General features: G+C 28.5%; 1 protein-coding gene across 3 annotated transcripts; it reads right to left on the bottom strand.

Annotated features, from left to right (window-relative positions):
- On the bottom strand, window positions 1-27,530 carry LOC145756019 (symplekin-like). 3 transcript variants are annotated; one of them, XM_082572243.1, is made up of 29 exons: window positions 27,441-27,530; window positions 26,798-26,996; window positions 23,216-23,342; window positions 22,570-22,716; window positions 21,555-21,745; window positions 20,494-20,591; window positions 16,961-17,073; window positions 15,443-15,586; window positions 14,867-15,001; window positions 13,880-13,943; window positions 12,301-12,395; window positions 10,211-10,307; window positions 9,980-10,077; window positions 9,355-9,448; window positions 7,832-7,918; window positions 7,475-7,664; window positions 6,740-6,935; window positions 5,723-5,891; window positions 5,504-5,585; window positions 5,225-5,403; window positions 4,087-4,258; window positions 3,828-3,946; window positions 3,285-3,520; window positions 2,282-2,410; window positions 1,569-1,739; window positions 1,135-1,237; window positions 853-918; window positions 497-667; window positions 1-140 (listed from the first exon to the last, which is right to left on the bottom strand). In XM_082572243.1, the coding sequence occupies exons 1-29, from the start codon at window positions 27,457-27,459 to the stop codon at window positions 94-96; spliced, it is 3,738 nt and encodes a 1,245-aa protein (XP_082428369.1). In that variant the 5' UTR covers window positions 27,460-27,530; the 3' UTR covers window positions 1-93. The 3 variants fall into 3 exon arrangements, with proteins under 3 accessions (XP_082428369.1, XP_082428370.1, XP_082428371.1); XM_082572244.1 differs by having other exon boundaries at window positions 1,581-1,739; XM_082572245.1 differs by having other exon boundaries at window positions 22,570-22,692.

The following is a 27,530-nucleotide window of genomic DNA, read 5'->3' as shown; positions in this document are numbered from 1 at the left end:
TTAAATTATACATTCCAAATTAAAGTTTTATTTTATGTCAAAACAATGAACAATAATCGAATTTTAAAGTCACACAATAAAATGATGACGTAGCTATTCGTCCATAGTTGGCGTTGGACTTCGTTGTAATCTCTTGGAATCTGCGGACAACAAAAAACACTTAAAGCTTCACACAATTTAAATAAAAAATTTAAAATTGCACACCCTTCCCAATAAAAATATAACAAACCTATCACCTTAAGGTAATTTGGATAAAAAACAACAACAACGCATTTTTTTAATTTTCGTTTGTACTCATAAATTCTAAAGCACAAGGTTTTTTAAATCCATCATTAAAGGACTGCAACATGGAGGTTCCTTAAAGCGAAAAGGCCCACTTAACGACTCAAACATAAAGTAACATCCGTTTGCCCAACCATGTCTTTAGTTGACTTTAAAACATTATTGTTTATAATAGCCTTATAACTACTACCGATATAGTTATGATCTCACTTACCAGATGGAAAAATAATTCCTGGAGGAGGAATTTGTATATTCGATAGGGGCAAACCTAACAGAACGTTAGCTGGCAGCGAAATAGAAGCTGCCAAACTACTGCTGTTTTGCATATCTGGTCGTACTACTTGTGGAAGGATGATTTGGTTTGAAAACTCAAGTTGGTGTAAGCCTAAAAAAAGTTATGGCGGCGTTAACAATATTATTTAACATTTTATTAAATAACCAACGACGTAAAAAGGCCGACTCAACAGATAAAAAATAACATTTAAAAAAATCTTATACATTCTGTTAACAATGTTGCGCAAATTACGAAATTCATAAAAAAAACTTTTTTGAACTTTTAAAGATGTTTACCTTTGCTTGATTCCAGCATAACTGATGAAACTTCGGGTTTAATATCAGTTGGTAAAGTCATAAATGCTGGTAAAAAAAACATAAGCTAACAATCAGGTTTATTAGAAAAAAAATTTTTTTTTTTGATTAAAAAAATTTTTTTTTTTTTTTTTTTTTTTTTTTTTTTTTATTTTTTGATTAAAAAAAAGAAATAAAAAAATCCCGATTTTTAAAAATAAGTATTAATTTTAAAATAAGTATGAAAACGGGATTCTTTGATTTTAAAATAATATGGCGACTTACAAGCAGAATTACTAAAACCCTTTTCCATTGTAGTAGCTAACCCGGCGGAAATGATTGATGGAAATGGTTCAGATTCTTTTGTTTCTCCTTCACTAGACGATGTCTAAATAGTATTACAATAGTCAAGTTACCAGCAGCCTACAGGGTCACTGTCTTTTTATTAATAACTTATGTGTTTATATCCATTTAAAAGGCGATAATACTATTTAGCAATGCCGATCCAAAATTATTACCCTGGAATTCATGATCGGACTCTTTTAAAAATTCAAAAACTAAGGTAGCATTAGCAAATTTATAAAAAACAAAAAAAAATAATAAACTGAACCCAATTCATTAAGATTTTTTTCAATTTTGAAAAAATGTTTAAAAGCTATGTATAGAACTGCGAATATTTTTTTACAAGTGAGTTCTAGATTTTTTTAAAAAATGTTTACCTTCGTGTTTACCTGATAGTTTTTAACAATCTCTCTTTTTTTCTGTTCCTCCTGTTTTTTCAGTTTTTCCATTTTAAGCAGTTCTGCTCTTTTATCTTCTGTATTTTTTTGAAATTGATTGGTTTGGCGTGATTCGAGTACAGATAAAATAGCAGGAGAAACATGTTGTCTCTAATAATTTAAAAAGAGGTTAACAAAACAGTTTAAACTACAACGTGGCATAAAGTCTACAAAAAAGGAAGTTTTAGCAACAACATTAATAAAAATACATCTACAAAGAAAATCATTTATTCATTTTTTTTTTTATCAACATTGTTAATTTATTTGTTGCATATTAAAATTCTAGTATTCTTATTATTTATTTTCCTGGTTACCAAAGTGTGCCTGTTTTTAATACAACTAGTAAATATTTAACTTAACAGCTAGAAAAATTTTAATATAAAAAAATAATTAACATCACCAATACATATATAAAATAACTGCAATATATTATTAATATTAGAAAATTAATAATAATATAGAAAGCGGTAGCGTAGTGCAGCAATAAAAACACTTTGCCTTACTACATGAGACTCTGAATTCGCTCTTAACCTAACACTGGGTCAGAGTAACTAATTTTACTCTAATCTTAAGGTTTAGGTCATAAAGTTGACCTTCCCACGTCGAAGATAAACAAATTTAAAAAAAAAATATATATATTTAAATAAACTTGCTTGTTGTGGAGTGAATTTGTTTACATGTTGAAGTAAAGGTTCTTTTATTTCCGGCAAAGTTTTAAAAACATTTACTAATTGCTCTGGCGGAAGTTGTAATAACACCTGAAACGACTGTGGTTTCACTCTCTGTCAAAAAAAAAAGTTAAATATTAATTGTGAATCAAAAATCAGAACAAAAATGTAATTGGCAATTAATTTTATAACTTTAAATTGCTACAAATTTTCCAAATAGTTGACGGCCTCCCTGCATGTGGCATTTTAACAAACCGCCAGCGTGATGTAGTGGTCCCCATTGATCTCATGCTGTAGTGCCCTTGAGTAAGGCGCTATAAACGGTATGAACTCCTGCTGAGCCAGTACTTAATCAACAGTATAATTATCGTACAATTGTAATCTATAATATCCCAAACTGCCACAGGCAAATCGAGACTGGGTCGGAGTAACTTATATTACTTTATGTTTAAGTCGCGCATTCGACTTTCCCACAACTCTCACATAAACCTTTGCCTGCAATAATTTAATTACACACACCAAAAAAAAGGTTTTTTATTTTGTAAGCTTATCAATTGGAAATTCATCTTTTGTTATATATCATTTACATACCTACATTTTAACAGAAATAAAGGCCCCTTTTAAATTTAACGATTGGTAAGGCTTGGTAAATAGACACTTACTACTACAATGTCATTTTCACTACTACAATGTCATACCGTATCGGCAAAAAGCGCTTACACTACTTACTTATGCCAAAACCAAAATCAAAAGATAATTCTCAGTAAATAATACTTAAAGTATAGATGTATTGCAGCTTACATTCTTTCATAAAAAAAAAACAAAGTGATGACTTTTACAAAGAAAAATTTTATAAATATTGTATAGCCAATCTATGAATAAATTGTAGTAACAGAAGTAGACCTTAATTCAACAATTGAGAATTTTACCAAGAAAATAGACAAATAAGAATAAATAGCACTACAAAAATGCAGAAAAGTTAACTAACCTGACAACATTTAATAAAGCCTTCCCAGACTTGAGTTTGCTCCCAGACTCTCTTCAAAATAAGACGCTGAAGCACGTTCATCACAAATCCTGATAACCTTGGGTAGCTAATCAATGACTGAATGACCGTTCTCATCAATAACGTTGGCATTACCTCTTGCTCCATCAAATGATTTATAACAGTGACAAGAACTTCAGAAGTGTAAACAGACTTCTCAGCAAAACATAGACTTGTTGCTAAAAAAAAGGGTTAGTTAATTTTGAACAAATTAACTTTTTTTTGAAAATAAGTTACACTTAAATTAAGGATAAAAAGACTAAACAACTCTAAACAAATTAAAAAAAAATATTTAAAAAAAATTTATATCATATTATCATTTGTAAAAAATAAAAATTTTTATTGTATTTCTGCTTTTAAAGTCATATCTTTTAAACAGATATTTGTGAATATTTTTTACTGTTTAAATGATAGATTTGATTTTTTTTAATATTAGGATATTTTACTGCTGATTTTTTTAAATTTTTTTTACTGTTTTTTTAAGACCTTTTATAACACATTTGACGTCCGCTTTCGAATCATTGATGTTATGAAGGGCAACCAACAATTCGGCTGGTGTTAAAGAACTAGTCTCATTGAGGGCAGTTTTCTGTACCCCAAACAACCTAAACAAAAAAAACTTTAACGAAAATATTGAAAGAGCACAAAATTTTAAAAATGCACTAAATTCATTCCAAATATGCTGACAGGTAACAAACATTTGATTGAAAAATTGGACACAACAAAAAAAACAACAAAATTCTACCGGTTAAAAACCCCTTTAACAACTGGGGGATTTAGTCTGATTAGTTTCGGAAGAGCCACCACAACTTCTTCTTTATTTAATCCATTTAGAACAGGAATAAGAAACCTTACATCAGGAACTCGTTTATGATATAAATCTCTTACTTTTGCAACAAGCTCTGCTGAAGGGTGTTCTGTGAAAAACAACAAAAAGCAGAATATTCTAATTATCATTTTTTTATATTTTAACAATTAAGCAATGTTTAAGCATATTTTTTGTTTTTATATAAAGATTTATACTAAAAGTGACCAGGATTTTCACTATACTTTTTAAACCGGCAGAGTGGTGTAGTGGTAAGAACTCTTGCTACACCACACATGAGGTCGTGGGTTCAATCCCCACTGATCTCATGCTGTAGTGCCCTTGAGTAAGGCGCTATAAACGGTATGAACTCCTGCTGAGCCTGCACTTAATCAGCAGCATAATTAACGAGCAATTATAGTCTCTATAATATCCCAAACTGCCACAGGCAACTCGAAACTGGGTCGGAATAACTTATGTTACTCTATGTTTAAGTCGCGCATTCGACTTTCCCACATCGAGGATAAAGATATATACAAAAAAAAATATCTGTTTAGTGCCAAGTTGTTAGCTTAATTGTTTTTATTTCTATATTTAATATAGATAGTTCTTGAATAAGATATTTTAGAAGGTTTTATATTTAGTATAAAGCACAGTTTTTATAAAGGATGTTGCTGATATACCAATTACTAAATATCAAATCATTTATTACCCTAGGCTTTATATTTTTTATATATCTAATTTTAAGTTATTATTTTATATTTTTGGCAATGTAATACTTTATCAACCAAAAAATATATTAAATTTTTTAATAATTAACTGTAATTTGATATTTGAACATTTATTTTACCTTTGTAAATGGAAAGTGACCTTTAGTAAAATATGATATACAATAATAGAAACAGTATTTCATAAACAAAACAGAAGTTTATCTTTTACAAATTAAAGCAAACTAAAGCAAACTAAAACCTAAAGTGGGACATTTAAAACACACAGCACTAACTTTTAGCTGCTATGAAGAAAAAGTAAAATCTGCCAATTTAAAGAAAAATAAAAAAATATTGTTAAAGTTTTAAACCTTTGTCTGTTAAAATATGAAGCATTCTGGTGACAAGAGTTTCAGCGCCTTGCGGACAATTTTCAACCAATCGAAGAACTTCAATAGATGCCATTCCCATGGCAACAACTGGTGCCTCTAGTGACCGCAGTATGACTCGTTTTATATCGGCAACAGATTTTACATATATTTCAGCTAACCTATAATTGTGATTTTATTTTTAAATTTGACCAAATTAAAATTTTAATTACATTGAAGTAACACTTGAATTTTAATGATTTTAACAAAAATAATACTTACTTGTGAATTAAAGAATGATTAAAAGGCAGAAGAGATAAAAATAACATAAAACATCGTTTTATTGTAACTTCAGTCCACTTTTCTAAACCGTAAAATTAAAAAATACATGAAACTGTATACATGTACTCAATAATAAAATATGTTAAGAATTTGTATTTTAAAATGATGAAAAAACAAAAAAAAATATAAATTAATAAGTCAGCCTTAAAATAAGGATACCTTTTTCTGTGTTGTCTTCAGTAATAACTTTAACATTATTAAGTTCTTTCGGAGGATATTCCAAAACCAAATACTGAAGATGAACTATTGCAAATTGTTCAACAAATTCTTTTAAGTTTATATTATTGTCGTAAACATTTTTTGCAATCTCTATTGCCTGAAAAGATACCTATAACAAGCGTTACACAAAAAAAAAATTAAAAGCAAGCTGATTTAAGTTTTTAACAAATTTTGCAAGTAAATTGTTGTAAAAAAACATTTAAAGCTTATATAGGTGAATTTAAAGTCATCTTAGAGTTAAAATATTTCACAAATAATTTTTCTTAGTCCACTAACCATATTTAACATCTATATATATTCTAATATCAATAAGTTTCATATCAATGTTTCTTTTTTTTAAAAGTGAACAAAATGCACAATTTTGTAGGGGACTTGCACAATTTTTTGAACAGCAATCAATCAAAATATAACGATTCAGTGTAAAAACATAAAACAAGATTTTAAACTACTACAATACAATTCAATCAAAAATAACAGCAATCAACACATCGCTATCAATAATGAAAAACCGGCAGCGTGGTGTAGTGGTAAGAACACTTGCTACACCACACATGGGTCGTGGGTTCATTCCCCACTGATCTCATGCTATAGCGCCCTTGAGTAAGGTGCTATAAACAGTATGAACTCCTGCTGAGCCATCACTTAATGAGCAGCATAATTACTGGGCAATTATAATCTATAATATCCCAAACTGCCACAGGCAACTCGAGACTGGGTCGGAGTAACTCATGTTACTCTATTTTTAAGTCGCGCATTCGACTTTCCCACATCGAGGATAAAGATATATATAAAAAAAAAAAAAAAAAAAAATAATGAAGAAATTATCATAAAAATATTCCAAACTACCAAAATCAAGACTGACTGAGATGAAGCAAAAACATTTCTTTATATTAGGCCATAAAGTTAACCTTTCCACATTAAGAAAAAAATAAATACAAAAAAAATTTTTTTTATTACCTTTTCGGATGTGAACACAGTAAGATCCAATAACGCCCTTAAAAACTGCATACGAAATATTGGTCTAGTTTTTAGCATGTTTCGCACCAATAGAAGACCAGTATGCGAGTGCCTTTCATCTTGGCAATATTTCTTAACCAATTGGATTGCTCGGTCTGTAAGTAAGGGTGCTTGGACAACAAGGCGGGAAAATAAACTAAAAAACATGTTTGTAGTAAATTAAAGACAAAACAGGTTTACCATTTATCCTGATTTATTAATTAGTATTTTTAACCATTAAGACATTAGCTGAAATAAGGGTGTCTTACATCGTAGGTGTAGTGGCAGCGTGGTGTAGTGGTAAGAACACTTGCTACACCACCATGAGGTCGTGGGTTCAATCCCCACTGATCTTATGCTGTAGCATCCTTGAGTAAGGCAATATAAACGATATGAACTCCTGCTGAGCCAGCACTTAATCAGCAGCATAGTTACTGGGCAATTATAATCTATAATATCCCAAACTGCCACAGGCAACTCGAGAATGGTTCGAAGTAACTGATGTTACTCTATGTTTAAGTCGCATATTCGACTTTCCCACATCGAGGATAAAGATATATACAAAAAAAAAAAAAAAAGAAAAGATTTTGGGCCCATTAAAACAACCATACCCTTGTTTAAAAGTCACACTTAACAAAAAATCTTAATTCTAGAATAAAAAATCATTGTTATAATAGGATAGTCATTGTTATATACCCTTCTTTTGCGTCGTGTTTGTCCAACAATCCCTGCAATAATCCAGTTAAACATGCATCATAATTTTCCATTGCAATCTTGTCGTTAATGCCATGCGAGTTCTCAAGGTAAATATTAAATTCCTCATAAATCCATTGAAATGCAAGTTCACTTCGATTTTTTATATCAAACATGATAAATTGGGCGAGTGCTTTAAAAAAAATTAATAAATTTTCGAAATCACTTTAAAGGTTTTTTTTTATAATAAATGATTTATTTTACTTTTTACAGGCATAAAAACAATAGCAGTCTAATTAGTTAGCACCAGCCAACCAAAAAAAATATTAAATATACTACAATAGAATAACAAGAACTTACATCTGTGCAGATCTCCACCAAACTGAGCAACCAAACTTGTCAAAATTTTCTGCCATCGATAATGAACTTTTCCAGAAATTGCATTTTCTATTTTACAAAGAGTAAATAACTGTCAGAGTAGTTTGATGCAAGTATTAGTAATGAAACATGAAAGTGGAAACAATATAAAACAAATAATCCAGAAATATACAATAATCAAGAAATATAAAAATAGAACCGGCAGCGTGGTATAGTGGTAAGAACACATGCTACACCACACATGAGGTCATAAGTTCAATTCCCACTGATGTCATGCTGTAGCGCCCTTGAGTAAGGCTGTAGCGCCCTTGAGTAAGGCTGTAGCGCCCTTGAGAAAAAAAAAACAAAAAAATAGTGGTGACCACAAATCTTTATTCTAAGTAACATTATAATTTAAAGACGAAAATAGAAAAAATATAAAATATTTTTCATTAAGCTATGACATTAGGCTGTTTAGTTTTGATTAGAGAATTTCAAATTTTGTGAGCTTCGTCAAAGAATAAATACAGTAATTTGTAATTCGAACTTTCGCCTGTAACTGGAATATTCATTTTATGTTTGATCTGCCTGTTTTCATATTTTACATACTTAAATATACTAAAGCAATCGACTTTAAAACTTATGATTAACTAATTAAAGATCACTTAACTTAATAAGCAAATTTAAGCCATGCTTTGCAACAAATAATTGAGTATCTGCCTTATTAGCTGCATTTTAAACCGTAGTCACAATATAGTCGCAAGTCTTATCCTGTACTTCTGGACGATTGTGCGCACCACAAATGTTGTTCAAAATATTTGAACCAATTTAACATGCAATAAATTTAATATACATGCATTTACAGCAAATAGCAATCACCAAAACTCAATAAACCAACTATGGCTGTATTTTATAACGATTAACATTGTGTTAAATTACAATCCTCTAGTATTTTTAAGTGATATAGCAGGAACAAAACCTAGCTGAGATTTATTAATAATCAGAATACTGGCGATAACAATAAGTTCCGAAGTCGAAAATTTTAAATCATATTAAAAAATATAATCGCATGCGCACAAATTGGAAAATAGAATGTGGTTTTTCTCCTAAAAATTGCTTACCATTTTATTTTTGAACCAGAATAAAAAAGACACCTCATGCGTTTTAAGGAAAAAAAATACATTTGTTTAAAAAAACGCAAAAAGTACTATCAACAGGGACAGTATAACATCTTTGTTTGTTACTGGGTGATGGTGTTAAAAAAAACATTAACATAGCTTACAAAAAGCCAATTGTACAACATTGGTTTGGTGACCATGCTATGACATACTTAAAATATTTATATAAACATTAATACTTATGGCATGTTTTAAATTAATAAATTGATTTTGTCATTTTTTTCGTCGCATTGTTGTAATATTAATTCTATACTTATTTAATATTCACTTTAATCAATGCTCAAAAAACCGAAATAAATAAATTAAAAAAACATCAGGTTAGCTAGTTTAAAATAATATTCAACTTACTTTCAGCCTTTAGTACCCTCAAAACTGCTTGTTTAATAATTCTGTCTTTGACTTCTAGGTCCAACGGCTTAGTTAAACTTGCTAAATGAAATCCCTGTAAACAGTTATGAGTTCAAATAAAAATTTAGCTTCATTCGGGTAATTTAAACTACCTCTAGTTAAATTCTCACTAGTGGTGTGTAAGAATACCAACAAACAAAAATTAAACCTAGAGTCTGGTAGATTATGGTTACAATGTCACTTTTAACACCGGCAGCGTGGTGTAGTGGTAAGAACACTTGTTACACCACACATGAGGTCATGGGTTCAATACCCACTGATCTCATGCTGTAGCGCCCTCGAGTAAGGCGCTATAAATGGTATGAACTCCTGCTGAGCCAGCACTTAATCAGCAGCTTAATTATTGGGCAATTTTAACCTATAATATCCCAAACTGCCACAGGCAACTCGAGACTGGGTCGGAGTAAATGATGTTACTCTATGTTCAAATCGCGCATTCGACTTTCCCATAAGAAGATAAAGATATATACAAAAAAAAAATAATTTGTATGGACATTTGTGTTTGGCACAACCCTAGTTAACAACCAGCCTTTTATGAAAATAACAAAAACTGATTAATGTAAACCTGAATTCGCCGCTGTAAACTCTTGACAGGAACAGTTGGCGTAACAACCATCTTGACCTTTTCTTCTTTTTTTAATTCTTTTTTAAGTGTTGTTCCACCTTATTTAATATTTTTAAAGTTATAAAAAATTTTAGATAATAAATTAAAAACAGAAATCACCAAATTTTTATCTTTTAACACAGAAAATTGGGTTTTAGTTAAAAAAAATAAGATTTAAGTCATTGTAAGCACCAATTAGAGTTTGAATTGCGACTGATGGTTTGTTTTTTTCTTGTTCCAAAGTATTTCTTTCTTCATCTAACTTTTTTTTTATATCTTCTTCTGCTTGCTAAATTAAAGCAATAAACTTAAATATTGTAGACAAAAAAAATCATCTATATATAATGAAGCATACTATATTAGATATATATAGGTAGGCACCAAACCATAATATATATTTGTTAACTAACAAAGTTATTGGTTGCATTAAAATTTAACTTTAAAAAACATTATCGCGAGTGTCAATTTTCGTTAAATTGTGCTTCCGCTAATATAAGTTCGTAAATTCTATTTTCTACGAGTAAATTATGTTAAGATAGTGTTAAAAATGTTTAATATAACTGTTACCAGTTTGTCATTTGGCCATTATTGTAGCTTTATAAACATAGTCCAACTTAAATTTGTTTAGAAAAGTATAAAATAATATATAAACTATTGTTTCTCAAAAACAAGGTTGTTTTTTGTTTGATTTGTTAAAATTTTAACAATAAAAAGTATTAATACCTATCTTACATTCCAATTAATTTAACAAATCAATGTAACAAAAAAAATGTCTTGTGTAAAAAATTAGCAATTAACAAAGGGTCCATTCTCATTTACAGAGTGTGAAAGTTAAAAAATTTTAAATGTATTTACCACTTTGCAAAAGTTTGCATTCAAAAACTGTGCATAAAAATTAGTTAAAAAAATATTAATTTGTTTAAAAACTTATTTAATTTTTTGGGGGTTGTTTTTTTGGTGGGGAATATTTTTATAAAAAATGTATCAATATTTTAACATATATTATTTTTAAAAATCTAAAATATTTTTTTTTTGAATTTAAACTATAGATAAAATTTGTTAAATTTTAAGAACACCTTTTCTTCTAGTGTTTTTTTGGTTCAAACAATTATAACCTTCTGCTTTTTTTTAAATCTTCAAATAAAGTACATATGTTTTTACCGTCACGTACGTTACATACAAATTAGGGATGGGCTAAAATCCAAATTACTTGGATTCGACGAGCCCGAGTATTTTGTCGCGATACTCGGCCGAGTCCGAGTACTCGGTTATGACGTCATTTTAACGTATATAACTTTTCACGAGAATCTTTCCGCATAATTTTAAAACAGCAAAATTTGCCAAAAAACACGTATTTATGAATTATAAAGTGTTTAACGTTGGCAAAACTACTTACCGCTGATAGCAATGTCATTTGAAGTCCAAACGAAAATGTAAAAGTCTCAAACTTATTATGCGTAAAATTTTACCAAGTAAAAGTGTATTTGTTGCGCAATTGTTGCTTAAATAACGTAATATAATTGAGAGTAAATTATAATTTATTAGAAAAAGGCGAACCTCATGTTTTTTTTATGTTTAGTAAATTGTATACGATCTTAAATAACAAATTATTACTCGGCGTCCGAGTACTAAAAAATACTCGACGAGCACGAGTATTAAAATATTCTTAATACTCGGGCCGAGTACTCGGACTCGGATTCGATTGGCCCATCCCTAATACAAATGTTCAAAAAGTTACACTTCATAAGTTTTTAATATAAGCTTTACTTTAGTTACTTTTTAGTTAACTGTTCCCACCTATGTATATATGCATATTTAGTTTATAGACCTGGAAAATAAACAAAACTACTGTTTGTGAAGAGCGGGTAAATTATCGCGAGCAGATTTTAGTTGAGATCGTATTATGACAATTAAAATCTCAACTGTAGTGCAGGATATTAACTAGTTATTAAAATATTTGTAATATAGACCAAATTTGAATAATATCAAAAATTTTTAGACCAATTTTGAATAATATCAAATTTTGATTATATATTATACTAAACAACATACTAAAATTGTAGAAATTTATTTGTTTAAAAACTAATGTTTTAATACTTTAAATTTACAGCTTTTAAGCCACCATAAATTATTGTTTTTATTAACAAAAATATTTTCCGCTTTTAATTATTGTTTTTAATAAAAGACATAATAATAACAAAACAGTCACATATATATATATATATACTGACTGTTAACAATACGCACTATAAATCTGCTTATTAAATCAAGTTAAATCTTACTATTTGAGCAGCATATTCAATTCCTGAACCAATCCCAACTGCTGTCATTTGAATTGAAAGTAATCTTGCAAGATGCATCATTTGTTCCATTGTCCCTTAAAATCATAATAGAAATTTACAAGTAATAACGTAACAAATAATACATTAATTGATTAAAACATTTTTTTTTTTAATATTTTTATCCTCGATGTGGGAAAGTCGAATGTGCGACTTAAACATAGGGTAACATCAGTTACTTCGGCCCAGTCTCGAGTTGCCTGTAGCAGTTTGAGATATTATATAGATTATAATTGCCCGATAATTATACTTTTGATTAAGTGTTGGCTTAGCAGGAGTTGATACCGTTTATAGCGCCTTACTCAAGGGCGGCGCTACAGCATGAGATCAGTGGGGATTAAACCCACGACCTCATGTCTGGTGTAGCAAGTGTTCCTATCACTACACCACGCTGTCGGTAAATTTAGGTGGCGTTAAATAATAAAATGTAAAAATATTTTTAATTATGTTCTGGTTCGTTTTAAAAGCATGGTTAAATAAATTTATTAACAACTAAAGCTGAGGTCTAATATTTTTTAAATTAAAATTTAAATGTTTTTGTTTCAATTACTTGAATAAACACCTTAACCGCTAGTTTAAAACCCTAAAAGATACAGCAATCTAAACACTTTTACAGCTGTTAATTGTCAAACTATTATACATGATTAATTGTCAAAATTAAAATAAGGTCAAATTTATATAAGGTCAAAATTTTAAAATAAGGTCAAAATTCAAAATAAGGTCAAATTTCATTAAAAATCTGAAAGTGTAAACAGGTTTAAATATTGGCTCTTTTATCACTATGTAAAAAGTAAAGTACATAGCTTAGTTTTAAAGACCTTATAATGATTGCCAGTCAATTGTATGCTGGCATATTATATAAGGCTAATCACCATGACAATAATTTACAAAAAAATAGGTCAACTGATAAAAATTCCTTATTGGTTGTATGCTAAGTTGTGTGTGCCTGACTTTTTGGTAGACTTGTGCACTTTATTTATATTACAATTTACTTACAATACAATGTTCCGTATGTAAGTACCTATCGCATAATACTTCAAACTGATCTGTCATATATATGCGCCCGAATTGTTTAAAGGGTCACGTAATAAAAATACGGATCGAATTGAACCCGATTAGGAATTGCCTTGTGCACATGAACATAAGTGCGGATCGACTGACAACCTTAAAGATTTATAATTGCCCGATAATTAACCTTAAAGATTTATAATTGCCCGAAACTGGACAAACTGATGAATTACAAAGCGATGAACGTAATTTAGTCCGATAATGATTTTTAAAGTTAACTAAAAAGTTAAATTTTAATGCAAAAGTTATGACGATAGTTACTGATTAACACATTAACTGTTCTAAAATCTATTATGTAATTAAAAGTGCTTGCCTTATTTTTTACTGCACATTGTGGTAAATTTTTTACTGCACATTTGTGGTAATTTTTCCAGCTTCTCAAATAACTATGTATATAGTATATGTGTATTTAAAAAAATAACGATGTTATAAAAATGTTAAATTGAAGGCTCACCTGCAGATTCAATAGGAGTATATGAAGCCTGAAATGCATCTGGAATTTTGTCAGGTAGCATTACCTATACATAAAAACAGAAATATTACTACTAAAAAAAGGACATACATAGTTTTTATAGTATTTATTTATCTTTGATGTGGGAATCTTCACAGCCTATACATAGCATGAGTTACCCTGACCAAATCTCAAATAACTTAGCAGGATAATGTAAATTAATAATGCCCATTATTTAATCATCCAATAGTTTTGCTTAGATTGTACTATATGTACAATCTTGCTCAAAAAAAAACAGTGTGAGTTGAACCCAGAACCTCTTGTAGTAGAGCTTAGTGTCCTAATCACTACACCATATCACCAGCTACTATAAAAACCACATTTAAACCTTACAACAGAATGGTAACTGAAAGTAATGTAGCTATAAGCTATACAATACCAAAGAAATGTGATCAGTAATAATCAATAAATTAAAAAAGAAAATTATGAAAATGTCAATAAAAGTGAATTGTTCTTACATAGTGTTTCTTAACCAGGGGGCACGGCCCCCAAGGGGGGCTTCAGGTATTTTCAAAGGGGACAAAGCCCTATTTCCAAATTTTAAAATTTAAAAAAAAAAAATTTTAAAAAGACGTAACATACAGTAGTCCTATTACTGCAGTTAATTAGATAAATCGACAAAAAATACATTTTGTACGAATTAAAAAATTAAGAGAAGAAAGGTTTGAAGGGTATTATCAATACTTAAAGAAGGCGTGGTTACAAAAAGATTAAGAACCACTGGTCTAACACAAAAATAAGTCACAGAAATGCAGTGCAGAAATTTGTAAACATAGTACATATATAAAATAAAATACTAATTTAAAATACTAATAAATATATAAATACTAATATAGTTTATAAATACAAATAAACATAGTATATAACTAATAAACAGAGTATATAAAAAATTAATAAATAAAATACTAATATCTAGCTCATTTAACTTACCATACTAAGTAGAACAAGATTGGCAACATTTTCCGGAGTCAATAGTGGAACGAGTTCATCCGCAGTAACATCAATTGCTGAATTTTGATCTTTGGCCTTTGATTCTTCTTCTTCCTCTTCATATTCATCTTTTATCTTAAATTATAACATTTTATAAATTAAAAAATTTTTTTCTAAATTCCAATCTTTTTAAATTTTAAACTTCCCAGTTTTGTATTGTAACAATTAATATTTTTTGTAATTATTTATCCTTAATGCTAAAAGAAAAATTTTTGGACCTAAACATAAAGTGACATCAGTTACCTTGGCCCAGTCTCTAGTTAAATTTGGCAAATTAGGATATTAAAGTTATGATTGATCAAAAATTAAACTGCTAATTGGTTTTAGTTTAGCAAGAATTGGTGCCGCTTATTGCATCTCGATTAAAGTGCTACAGCATTAAAGTAGTGGAAGTCAAATCGAAGTAAGTAGAATCCCAAATACCTAATTACTGGATCGAATATTTTAAACCGTGATTTTTTGGGCATTAGTTTTTTTATTCTTTTTCCATAAAAATGAATTCTACTTAATTTATACCTCAATTTTAGTTTTTTTTATTTTGCTTTCTTTGTTTTCTTCTATTGGGCGTTTTGATGCCTTTTTCATTTGCGAGGACACCTTTGCCACGTTTCGACTTATCTCCTGTGAGGTTGTACCAAGGTCATACAATAAATTCATGATCTAAAAATATAGTTGTTATTAAATTCGTTATTTCCTTAAATTACAAAAAAATATATATACACGGCAATTTAATACAAACAGATTTAAAAATTGTTTTTTTTTAGGTTGAAGCCGATTTTGTTTCAATCAAATTACCTCGGTTTTTTTAGATTTTTAAACCAGTAAAATCTAGAACTGCATTTATCTTTGATTAAGTAAAAATCTTGATTATTGATTAAGTTAACGCAATTGAAAAAAACATATTTCTTAACTTAAAGATTTTTACTTAAAGAAATATGTTTTTTTTCAATTGCGTTAATGCAACTCTGACAACATAATTTTACATACATTGTAAAAAAAAAGAAAAGGGTATTGATGTCATTCAAATGCAAGTCGTACTAAGATATCTTTTTAAATCGATTTTCACAGAAAAATGTAAGTTAAAAAAACAAAATTAATTCAATACCAGACCAAATAATAGAACTTTGGCCAGCCAATCGATTAAAACTGAAACTCTCTTAGTGTTATCAGAGTTAGGTTCAAGATCTTAAGCACATATCAAAATTAATTAAATGATGATTACTTGGCTTGCCTATTACTGCAAATACCAAATTAAGCATTGTTACAATAATCACCGTTAATTAAAAAAAATTATACACCTCTGTAGTTTTGGGTTTACTTCGTATCCATGCCTATAAAGTAAAAACACAGATACAGATTCGAATTCGGTTTGTCCCAACTCAAAGTGTTTATATATAAACACAAGTAGTTTAACTAATTCAACCAGACTGTTATGTAATTTTTTCGATTAATAGAGGCAGAAATATGTCTTAGAAATGCATTACAGATATAGGATATTTTGATTTACGAAAATTTTCTAACATGGGCACCTTAAAATTTAACCAGAATTCCATTTTACTAAAATTTTAACACTTTTATATGCAAAATTTTATATTAAAAATAGAAAATTGTATTTTCTCAAAGAAATTGTAGCACGCCCCGAGTTTTATTTAAGTTTGTCCCCAATTTTCATTCATACAACAGGGTGTTTTATGACGTAATAATGTTTAGTGAACAACATTTTAAGCATTTTTTTTATTCTTTTTCTCTTTTTTTTACTTTTATTTTAATTGTATCTTTTTTTATAATAACTCTACAAAAAAATTGTGCGTAAAAATGTCAAAATATTAGTAAAATTGGATTCAGGTGAAATTTTTTAATTTCTACATAAGGAATTTTTGTAAAACGAGATATTCATGTTTTTTTCTATACCTGTAATGCATTTATAAAAGCCATTGTGATCTTCTAATTTTACTTTCAGTCCAGTGTTTATATATACACTTTGTCCCAACACAACTAAAACAACTCCACATATAATATAGTATAACAACTTGCCTGTGGATGAAATTCAATTGAGAAAGGAAGTTTGAGAAGGTTTAGTAGTTGCATTTTCAGATGTTTTCGAACACTTGTAACTTGAGTTTTTGCTAAAGTTGGTGGAAGGTTGGCTGTAATACAGGCAATAAAAATAGATGTCAGTAAAATCAATACAAAGGTTGACCTGCTAATGTTTAGTAATGTTGTAAACCATATCAAGTAATGCACACAGAAATTAACATATTCACATCACTAGTCTGTTTATTGAATGGCAATGTAACATTTAATTTTTATGGGTCAAAATCTTAAATTTCGAAACATATTGTTATTGACAATGTATTTATTGTTATTGTTGTTATTATTAATATTATATTCCAGTGTCTTAAAAGCTGTAAATTTTTAGTTGCGAATACTTTTGTTTTTAAGTATAGACAGTTCTGAAATTTTAGTATATGTTGTTAGTTATTACATTGTGTTTTAAACCTCCTATTTTCGAAATGTAATTAACACTCTTCACTAATTAATTTTTTTAATTTTGGTCAATTGTTTGGCATGATAATATTAACTTGAAAACGGGTTAAAATATCAATTTTTGTTTGTTTATTATATTGAAATGCTTGTTTATTTATTAAAAATCAAAGATTAATATTAAACATTAAAAATTTAGTCTTACGTACATTAGATTACGATAATAGTAATTTTTAAACATATTTAAAAATTAGTTTTTGTTTGTTAATTATATATAAATGCCTGTTTATTTGTTAAAAAACAAAGATCATATTTAGGCTTTAAAATTTAATCTAACGCATGTCAAGATATAAGAAAAAAAAACATTAAAAAAATAATTTTTGTTTGTTTATTATATTTAAACATTTAGTAAGTCATTAAAATTTTGGTCTAATAAATATAAATACAAATAGGAGAAAATGTGTCAAAAACTTTTTTTATTTATCCCTATTAAGTTCCTAATTATGATTAATATTTTGAAACTTTTAAATTCGTTTTGTTTTAAATTTCTAGTCTAATAATTAAATATGTTTTAAATCTACTAAATAAATCTGTAATATTTGATTTATTAATTTAGGTTATATTTCTAATAAGTAATGTTTATGCATATACTTTTTTATCAATGAAGATTAATTTTAAAAATAATCAAATGATTTCGAACCATATTTCATTTATCAAATAAATCTAGTTTTTTTTGACAGAATTTTTCAGAGGGAAAATAACTTTTGTTCTGGAAGGTTTAAAGTTTTGAAATTTTAGTATGTTTTTTATTCTGAGAAAGTGTTTTGAACCTTCTATATTTAAAATTTAATTATTACTAGGGATGGGCTGAAATCCAAATTACTCGGATTCGAAGAACCCTAGTATTTTGTCGCGATACTCGGCCGAGTTCGGGTACTCGGTTATGACGTTATTTAAACTTATAAAACTGGTTACGAGAATCTTTCCCGCATAATTTTAAAACTGCAAATTTGCCAAAAAACACAGATTTATGGATTATAAAGTGTTTAAGGTTGGCAAAACTACTTTGTCTCAAATTTATTATGTGTAAAATTTTACTAAGTAAAAAGTGTATTTGTTGCGCAATCATTGCTTAAATACTGTGATATAATTAAGAGTAGATTATAAATTATTAAAAAAAGGCAAACCTCATGTTTTTTTTATGTTTAGTAAATTGTATACAATCTTGAATGACAAATTATTACTCAGCATCCGAGTACTAAAAAATGCTCGACGAGCACAAGTATTAAAATATTCTTAATACTCGGGCCGAGTACTCGGACTCGGATTCGATTGGCCCATCCCTAATTATTACCAATTATTAAATTACCGATTATATATTAAAAAATTGCTTGTTTGTTCATTATAATTTAAGAGTCGTATTTAGGTTTTCAAATTTTGGCCAATTGTATAAAATGATATTAATAACATAAAATCAATTAAAAAATTAGGTTTAGTTTGTTTAATATATTTAAATGCTTGTTTATTTATTAAAAAAAATTAGGCATTTAAAATTTTATATAATGTATCTTCTGATATCAACAACCTAAAACCGGGATTAAAAATTTTTGATTGTTTGTTATGTTTAAAAGCTTGTCTGTTTGTTAAAAATCACAGATAATTTCTAAGTATTTAAAAGTTGGTTCAATGCAGCTGTAATAACAATTTGAGAGAAAAAATTTAAATTTTTATCATTTTTTGTTTATTACAATTAGATCCCCAGTATATTAATAAAATTAAAGAAATGATATTATATAACTTTTAAGTTTATTCTGTTGTAACATTGTTGTTAAATTACAATTAAGCAACTAGTAAGAAGAAGTAAACATAATATGTAATTAATTTATTTGATTTTTTCAATCAAATAAAATTTTGCCTTAATTTCAGCAGCATGGTGTAGTGGTAAGAACACTTGCTACCCCACACATAAGGTCGTGGGTTCAATCCCCACTAATCTCATGCTGTAGCGCCCTTGAGTAAGGCGCTATAAACGGTATGAACTCCTGCTGATCCAACACTTAATCAACAGTATAATTATCAGGCAATTATAATCTATAATATCCCAAACTGCCACAGACAACTCAGACTGGGTCGGAGTAACTGATGTTACTCTATGTTTGAGTCGCGCATTCGACTTTCCCACATCGAGGATAAAGATATAATTTATTCGGCTATTTAAATTTATGTTAAAAATAATCAAATAATTTTGAACCATATTTTATTAATTAAAAACATCTAGTTGTTATTGATTTGATTGGGCATGTGTAAAATTAAAAAAAAAACTTTAGTTGATTAAACACTGAACATTTAAGATTAAAACACAATACTTTAAAACTAAATATTTGTATTTTAATTCAAGGCCGAAATTTTTTTCAGAATTGTTTGGTATTTTTTGGTACTCAGCACAAAGTTTTGCTAGTGCCTGTTTAAACTATTTATATAACTTAAAAAAAACTGTAATTTCATTTTTTTTAATCAAAAAAAAACTGTAATTTCATTTTTTTAATCCCTAAACATTAGACAAATCTGGCATGTTTACTTAAATTACCATAGATTTTTTTTGATACAAATGTTATGTAAAATAACATCAATGTCAATTATATTGAATTAAATGTTGGGTTTGGTGACCATACCATAACATACTTAAAATCTTTATGTAAACAATAATACTTTTGGCATGTTTTAAATCATTAAATTGATTTTGTCATTTTTTCCCATCGCATTGTTGTAATATTAATTGTATATCGTATTTATTATCTACTTTTATCAATGTGCGAAAAACCAAAATAAAAAAAAAAAACGCCATTTAAAACTTTATGTATGTATATAATAAAGTTTTTTTTTATATCTTAATTGTGCAAACATTGTTGTTAGTAATTGGCGGACTAATGACTTGACAGTATAGTGTACTCGAATTAAAACAAGTTTTATTTTTATTAATAATAAATTTAAAAAAATTTAGAAAATTTTTTTGATTTTCTGTCTAAATGAGTACAATAAGTTAGCCCACATTTATATAGCAAAACATTTTAAACAAAACTTACCATGTAAAGTTTCAAAAGATTCAACAACAGTTGATATAAATTGGGGTCTATGTCGGGCAATATTAGATAGTGTTCCTAACGATGCAATCAAGTTTACACTAAAATGACAGTAATTTAAACAATATACAAATATCTGAAAAATGGGTTACCAAATGATCTGTATGCAGGACTATAGGATACAAAATTACCGAAAGTAAGATCTTTTTTAAAATTCATTTATTTTTTAGTATAGTTACATTTAAATGGATAGACTATACAAATCGTCTGGCAACCAATAAAATTAATCATTAAAACAACATATTTATTTAAAGAAAATATTACTGGCAGCATGGTGTAGTGGTAAGAACACTTGCTACACCACCATGAGGTTGTGGGTTCAATCCACACTGCTGTAACGCCTATGAGTAAAGCAATTTAAACTCCTGCTGAGCCAGCACTTAATCAGTCAGCATAACTACAGGGCAATTACAATCTCTTTAATATCCCAAACTGCCACAGGCAACTCGAGAATGGGTCGGAGCAACTGATGTTACTCTATGTTTAGGTCGCGCATTCGACCTTCCCACATCAAGGATAAAGATATATACAAAAAAAATTACACTGATTTAAAAATAGAAGATTAGGATAAGTGTAATGTTCAAGAGTGCAATCATATCTTTTACTCTGATTACCAGCTTTGAAAAGTAATTTATATAAAAAAAACTTACCAGTCCTTAAGTTAAAGTGGCAAGTTATTACTGGAAGTTTTAATTATTTTTTTTTGTATATATCTTTATCCTTGATGCGGGTAGGTCAAATTCGCAACTTAGAAATTGAGTAACATCAGTTACTCTGCCCGAGTATGTTGCCTGTGGCAGTTTGGGATATTATAAAGATTATAATTGCTCGATTATTAAGCTGCTGATTAAGTGCTAGCTCAGCAGGAGTTTGTACTGTTTATTACGCCTTGCTCAAGGGCTCTGCATGAGATCATTGGAGATCAAACCCAGGACCCTGTGTATAGTAGGAGAGTGTTCTGACCACTACACCACGATGCCGGTAAAATAAAAATAAAAGCAAACCTTGAAATTGACGGTGAAGCAACAAACTTAAGCAGAAGCTGCAAAGAGTTTTCGCCTAAACTTTTAAGACTTTTTTTATTAACAATTTTATTCGTAGGAACAACATCCAAAAAGGAGTAGTTAGAAACATCTTTGAGAGACTTTGACGAATTTGAGAGGGTCAGAATGACTTTTTCCGCAAATTTTACTGACTGCAATGTTATGTATATTTTTTAACAGAATTCTGGTTTATATAATGATTCTTGCTAATTTTACGTGGTTAATTACCAGTGGATTTAGAAATAAAAACCAATCAAAGCATATTTAAAAATTTTAAAAAAATATGTAACAGGGTTTTATTTATATGAGCACACAGTTAACAAAAAAAGCACCAGTATTAAATTAAAAATTCATTACTCAATAGCCTACATCAACTTTGTTAACATTAATAAGTTAAGATAAAAGAAATAAAATGAAGTTTAGTAATAACTGTTTATGCTAAAAAATACTTAAAAATATTTTTTTTTTACAAAAACAATAATTCAATCATAGTTAATATTTTAATTCAACCTTTAAAAAAACTTTTTTTTTACAAATTTTCATACTTTAAAATTTAAAAAATGCCAAATGTTTTCCCAATATATACAAACAAAAACAAATTAAAATATATATATATCACATGATAATAAACTCAAAAATTTATTTTTATTTTTATATAGATAAGGGTAAATAAAATCCCATCAAAAGTGTAAAAAATTAAAAAGTTAAGTATATCAATTTTTATATAAGCCTACCTTTTTTAGTTTGATTTTTGTTTAGTTAAAATCTTAAGCTATTTTTTTTTATTATTAAATTCTATAAGTGAGAAGTTATTAGATTCTAAAAGTGAGCCAACAATACATTTATAACATTTAAGTGGCCTTTATTATTTGAATTTACCCTTTGTTATATCACATGAAGTTGTTTATTTTTAAGAAAATAAAACCTTTAAAAATAAGATGTAAAAAGTATATATATACTAAATTTGAAATATAACCTGAGTTCTAATTCCGTCATTTTCAGAGTCCAATAAATTCAATATTTTGTCAATTATGTCACAATGCAACTTCCAACTGCTCTGAAGAATACCTTCGGACAACTTTTTACTGGAGCAGATCCACTTCAATAACAAAAAAATAGTTGCCTATATCATGATTATCCAGTTATCAAATTAAAAAATAACTAAAGCCAGCTAAATAATTATAAAACCGGCAATGTGGTGTAGTAGTAAGAACATTTGCTACACCACTAGGAGGTCTTCGGTTCAATCCCCACTGCTCTCATGCTGTAGCACCCTTGAGTAAGGCGTTATAACTGGTATAAACTCCTGCTGAGACACCACTTAATCAGCAGCATAATTACCTGGCAATTATAATCTATATAATATCCCAAACTGCTAAAGCCAACTCGAGACTGGGTCAAAGTAACTCATATTACTCTATGTTTAGGTCACGCATTCAACCTTCCTAAATCGAGGATAAAGATATAGGCTATACCAAAAAATAAAAAATAAAAATACATGTTTTTAAAAATTATGCCTTATTATATATAAAAAAATAAACAAAATACATAGATAGAAATATTTTTTGCCACAACCAAAACTATTTTTATAGAGTAAAAACCTAGGCAATAAATTTAGCTACCTCCAAACAGCATCTAAAAAGTTGTGTAGATGCCTGGATGACTTTTTTAATCACATTAACAGCTTCATCTTGCAGGGCAATGTTAAAGTTAAGAAGCAGCTTCGAAAATAATTCAGCATCTTTTTTACTAAATTTATTTAAAATGTAAAAATTTATAGTCGCTAGTCAATTGTGTCTCATAGCAATTTTAGTAGACAATACATACATAATAATAATTTATTTACTATACTCCACTTTTCCTATGTTGTTCAAAGTGGGAAATGGCAAAACTTGAAGTAACCATTGTTTGTACTTTTACAATTTTAATGAGCAAATATCTTTGCATGAATTAATAATTTTTAATTTATCAACTGTGTTCGCACGAAATTAGAGTTTACTGTCTGTTAACTTTAGTGACGAGTATTTTGCCTTCATAAGTTATACACCAAAACTATTTTTTTAATTTTTAAATAACCTTGTAAAAGAGTTGTAACATAAATACTCCGGTAACTCAAGTTATTTTATAAAACTATATTATCAACTATTCACAATTTACCTTTTAAAGCATAAGAGATTTATAATAAGGTTTAATTTTTTAAAATATTTTATGTCATCATAAATACTGAAAGCTACAATATATGACCGGGTTAATTTTTAACAAGCTACAACAAGAATCATCATACCTTAACCTTTTTTTAATAATTAGATAAGTAGTAGCAAAAACCTTTACAATCATTATATCATTTAAAGATGTATATATAATTTGTTTTTATGGTTACATGTTGCACAAAATAAGCCAAAAACTAGGGATCGGCCAATCCGAGTCCCAGTACTCGGCCCGAGTATTAGGAATATTTAAATACTCGTGCTCATCGAGCATTTTTTATTACTCAGACCAAGTAACAATTTGTCATTTAAGATCGTATACGATTTACTAAACATAAAAAACACGAGTTATCCCTTTTTCTAATAAATTATAATCTACTCTCAATTATATCATGTTATTTAATCAACAATTGCGCAACAAATACACTTTTACATGGTAAAATTTTACGCATAATAAATTTGAGACTTTTACATTTTCGTTTGGACTTAAAATAATATTACTATCAATGGTAGGTAGATTTGCCAACGTTAAACCTTTTATAATCCATTAATACGTGTTTTTTGGCAAATTTGGCAGTTTAAAATTATGCGGGAAAGATTCTCGTGCACAGTTATATACGTTTAATCAAGTCATAACCGAGTACTCGGACTCGGCCGAGTATCTCAACAAAATACTCGGGCTCGTCGAATCCGAGTAATTTGGATTTCAGCTTATCCCTACCAAAAACCATTACTTAATGTGCACTGTTTATTATCATGTTATTGTTTTTAAAAATTTGCAGCGAGCTTTCTTCATATAAATGTTTGAACGCAACTGTCCACTTTAAATATAAATTAACAAAATGCAAGATTTAATAGAAAAAATTAAATATGAACAATACCGCAAAAACGTCTTAACCGAATGCGTTTTTTTTTGCAAACACATGTTTGCAAAAACAAAAAGTAAAAAATTATATATATCGGGTCACATGGGGGGAATGAGTATAATTTGGGGGGGGAATGAGTATAAAAAGTTTGATGAATTGTAATTTTTTAAACTTTTTTTTAAACAAGTTTTTTAACATAAAACAAAACACAACAAGTAAATGTACTATCTTGTAGTTACTGTTTTTAACAAATTTTGACAACTGAAAGTTTACTTTGAAAAACTAAATTTAAAACAAAAAGAAACTTTGTTTGTATTATTTTACAACCCCTGCCAACATTTCACATATTTTTATTTTGTAAATTAAAAACGTAAAATTATTAAATATAACTTCTATTGATGTGCATATGTTGGTACAGTTAATACATTTACAAAATTTTAGAAATTGATAGGTTTTATAGTTGTAAAAAATAAAGATAGTTGGCGCAAACAAACTTTAAAGGTTAAAGATGGGTTAATTAATAAAAATTTAGGTAAATTTACGAAGTGCATAGTGAAATTTTTCTGTTAAACTTCCTTATTATACTAATATTTGTTAAAGTCATATATTAGCGATATTTTTATACTCAAAAATTAATAAAGTTGGTGTCACTGAACACAAAAATGGTTTTAACCTTAAATAATTTCACCTACTTTTTAAGTTATATACAACTTTAAAAAAAAATTAAAATTAATTTAAAAAAAAGAAAAGGGAAGCCCTGTTTGTGATGACGTAGAAAGTACTAGCGTGTATACATTCACTATGCTACTTAGTACTTTCTACGTCACACAAAAAATATGGTAACCTGGTGTTTTATGTTAATCATTTTCCAGTATTTTTGAAAATTAAATTGTAAGTACTACAGACATTTTTTAAAAGTTCTAAAGCCATTTTGTGATTCAGTGTCAACCATACTAACATGTTATATACATAACTTACAAAATTGCAAAACTCTGTACATAACACTTTAAACAACTTTACCCCGATTTTTAATTTTTATTCTAATTTTACCTGTAAAAAACAGAGGTTAAATGCATAGTAGGTTTTAAACTTGGATACATATGCAATAACTTACAGCAGTAAAAACTGATCTGCAGGACATAAGTGTTTCCGAAAAATTAGATTAATTTTTGCATGAACATTTTTTTTTCTTTTTTTGTATATATGTTAAAAAGTATTATAAAAAGCATATAAAAAAATAATTATTGTTAAGTTATTTTATTATTAAAACTTATCCTACACTTTACTAAAAAAAAAAGTTTGTATCAACACAGAAAAAAAATTAAGATAGGTTTTTATGTAACATACTCATTCCCCCCCCATACACTCATTTCAGTCCACGTGACCCTACCATACATACATTTTTTGTCATTTAAAAGTAAAAACATGACAGGCCATGGTAAGTTGGCGAATATCAAATACTTTTTTATAAAAAGTGGCACAAGTCAACTTTCTAATTCAAACCCCGCATATGATTTTTTTGCTTAGTCATTGTTTGCCGAAATAAGTTGCTGAATCATCTCATACTTTTAAAAATTGTTTTAACAATGCTATATTTTTTTTAAATATTCTTTCCGAAGGCATCATATGATGTCATAAAAATGGTACAACCCCTCCCAAATTTATATGAAGTTATCGCTTATGATGCTACAATTTTTTATAAATAAAAATGGTCGCATTTCATTTTTAAGTTTTTTTTTCCTGTGCAATTTTTTCATTGTTTATTCTTTTCCTTTATTTATACTTTTTTGTGCATTTTTTTTTAGATGTATTTATACACCAGTCTGGAAAGTAGGGCAGCGTGCACGCACGAGATTTTTTTCATTAAAAAAATGTATGCCTGGAATAAGCGTTTTGTATGCCTGGTGTCTTAAAAAAATGTGCACGCGCAGTACTGACGCCTAAAACACGCTAACATATATCACATGTGCACGCCTAGATTGGAAATTTTGGTATGCGTGCACACGCGGTCACACATATTTTTTTGCTTGCACGCACGAGATCTCGTCGAAAATTGCCCTACTTTCCAGACTGGTTTATACATATATTTTATTTCAAAAAATCCTTTAAAAAAAATTTAATAAAAACTTGCCATGCTTCTTCCATAAAACCAACTACAAATTTCCGTACATCTTGTGACCTGTCTGCTTGAAATGCTACAACTTCGTCTGTGAAGTTGTCTAAAAGTTGAGGTTCTTTATTGATTATCAGCTCCTGAACTTGAAACAATTCAGAAACCTTTACAGAGTCTTTTACTGGCATTGAAGCTTTGTTTAACAATTCAACCACCTGTTAGTAAACATATAATTTTTTATTAAAAAAATTTATGTTTTTTTGTATATTTCTTTATCCTCGATGTGGGAAAGTCGAATGCGCGACTTAAACATAGAGTAACATAAGTTACTCTGACCCAGTCTCGAGTTGTTTGTGGCAGTTTGGGATATTATAGATTATAATTGCCCGATAATTTTACTGCTGATTAAGTGCTGGCTCAGCAAAAGTTCATACCGTTTATAGCGCCATACTCAAGGGCGCTACAGCATGAGATCAGTAGGGATTAAACCCACGACCTCATGCAGTCATGTGTGGTGTAGCAAGTGTTCTTTTCTTACCACTACACCACGCTGCCGGTAAAATGTTGGAGTTGAACAGTTGAACGGTTAAAGGTTAAAAACAAATCAGTAATCAAAAAACGTTATAGTTAGGTTATTTTAAAATTGTTATCTGACTTAACTTCATAGATAGTGGTTCCATCGTTTTTGCTTATCCAAGTTTTACAAAATGAGCATTGGCAGATTAAAACGTGAAATTTATAGAACTTCGCA

Source organism: Corella eumyota, chromosome 6 (assembly GCF_963082875.1).
Source record: "Corella eumyota chromosome 6, kaCorEumy4.1, whole genome shotgun sequence".
Classification (NCBI taxonomy): domain Eukaryota; kingdom Metazoa; phylum Chordata; class Ascidiacea; order Phlebobranchia; family Corellidae; genus Corella; species Corella eumyota.
This window is presented reverse-complemented; position numbering and strand designations above follow the sequence as displayed.

Excerpts from the sequence above, each read along its gene's own strand:
- LOC145756019 (XM_082572243.1), bottom strand. Across the intron at positions 20,592-21,554 it reads GCTTCACCGTCAATTTCAAG|TGTAAACTTGATTGCATCGT; the intron begins GTTTGCTTTTAT and ends CTGTCATTTTAG. Across the intron at positions 4,259-5,224 it reads TCATATTTTAACAGACAAAG|AACACCCTTCAGCAGAGCTT; the intron begins GTTTAAAACTTT and ends TGTTTTTCACAG.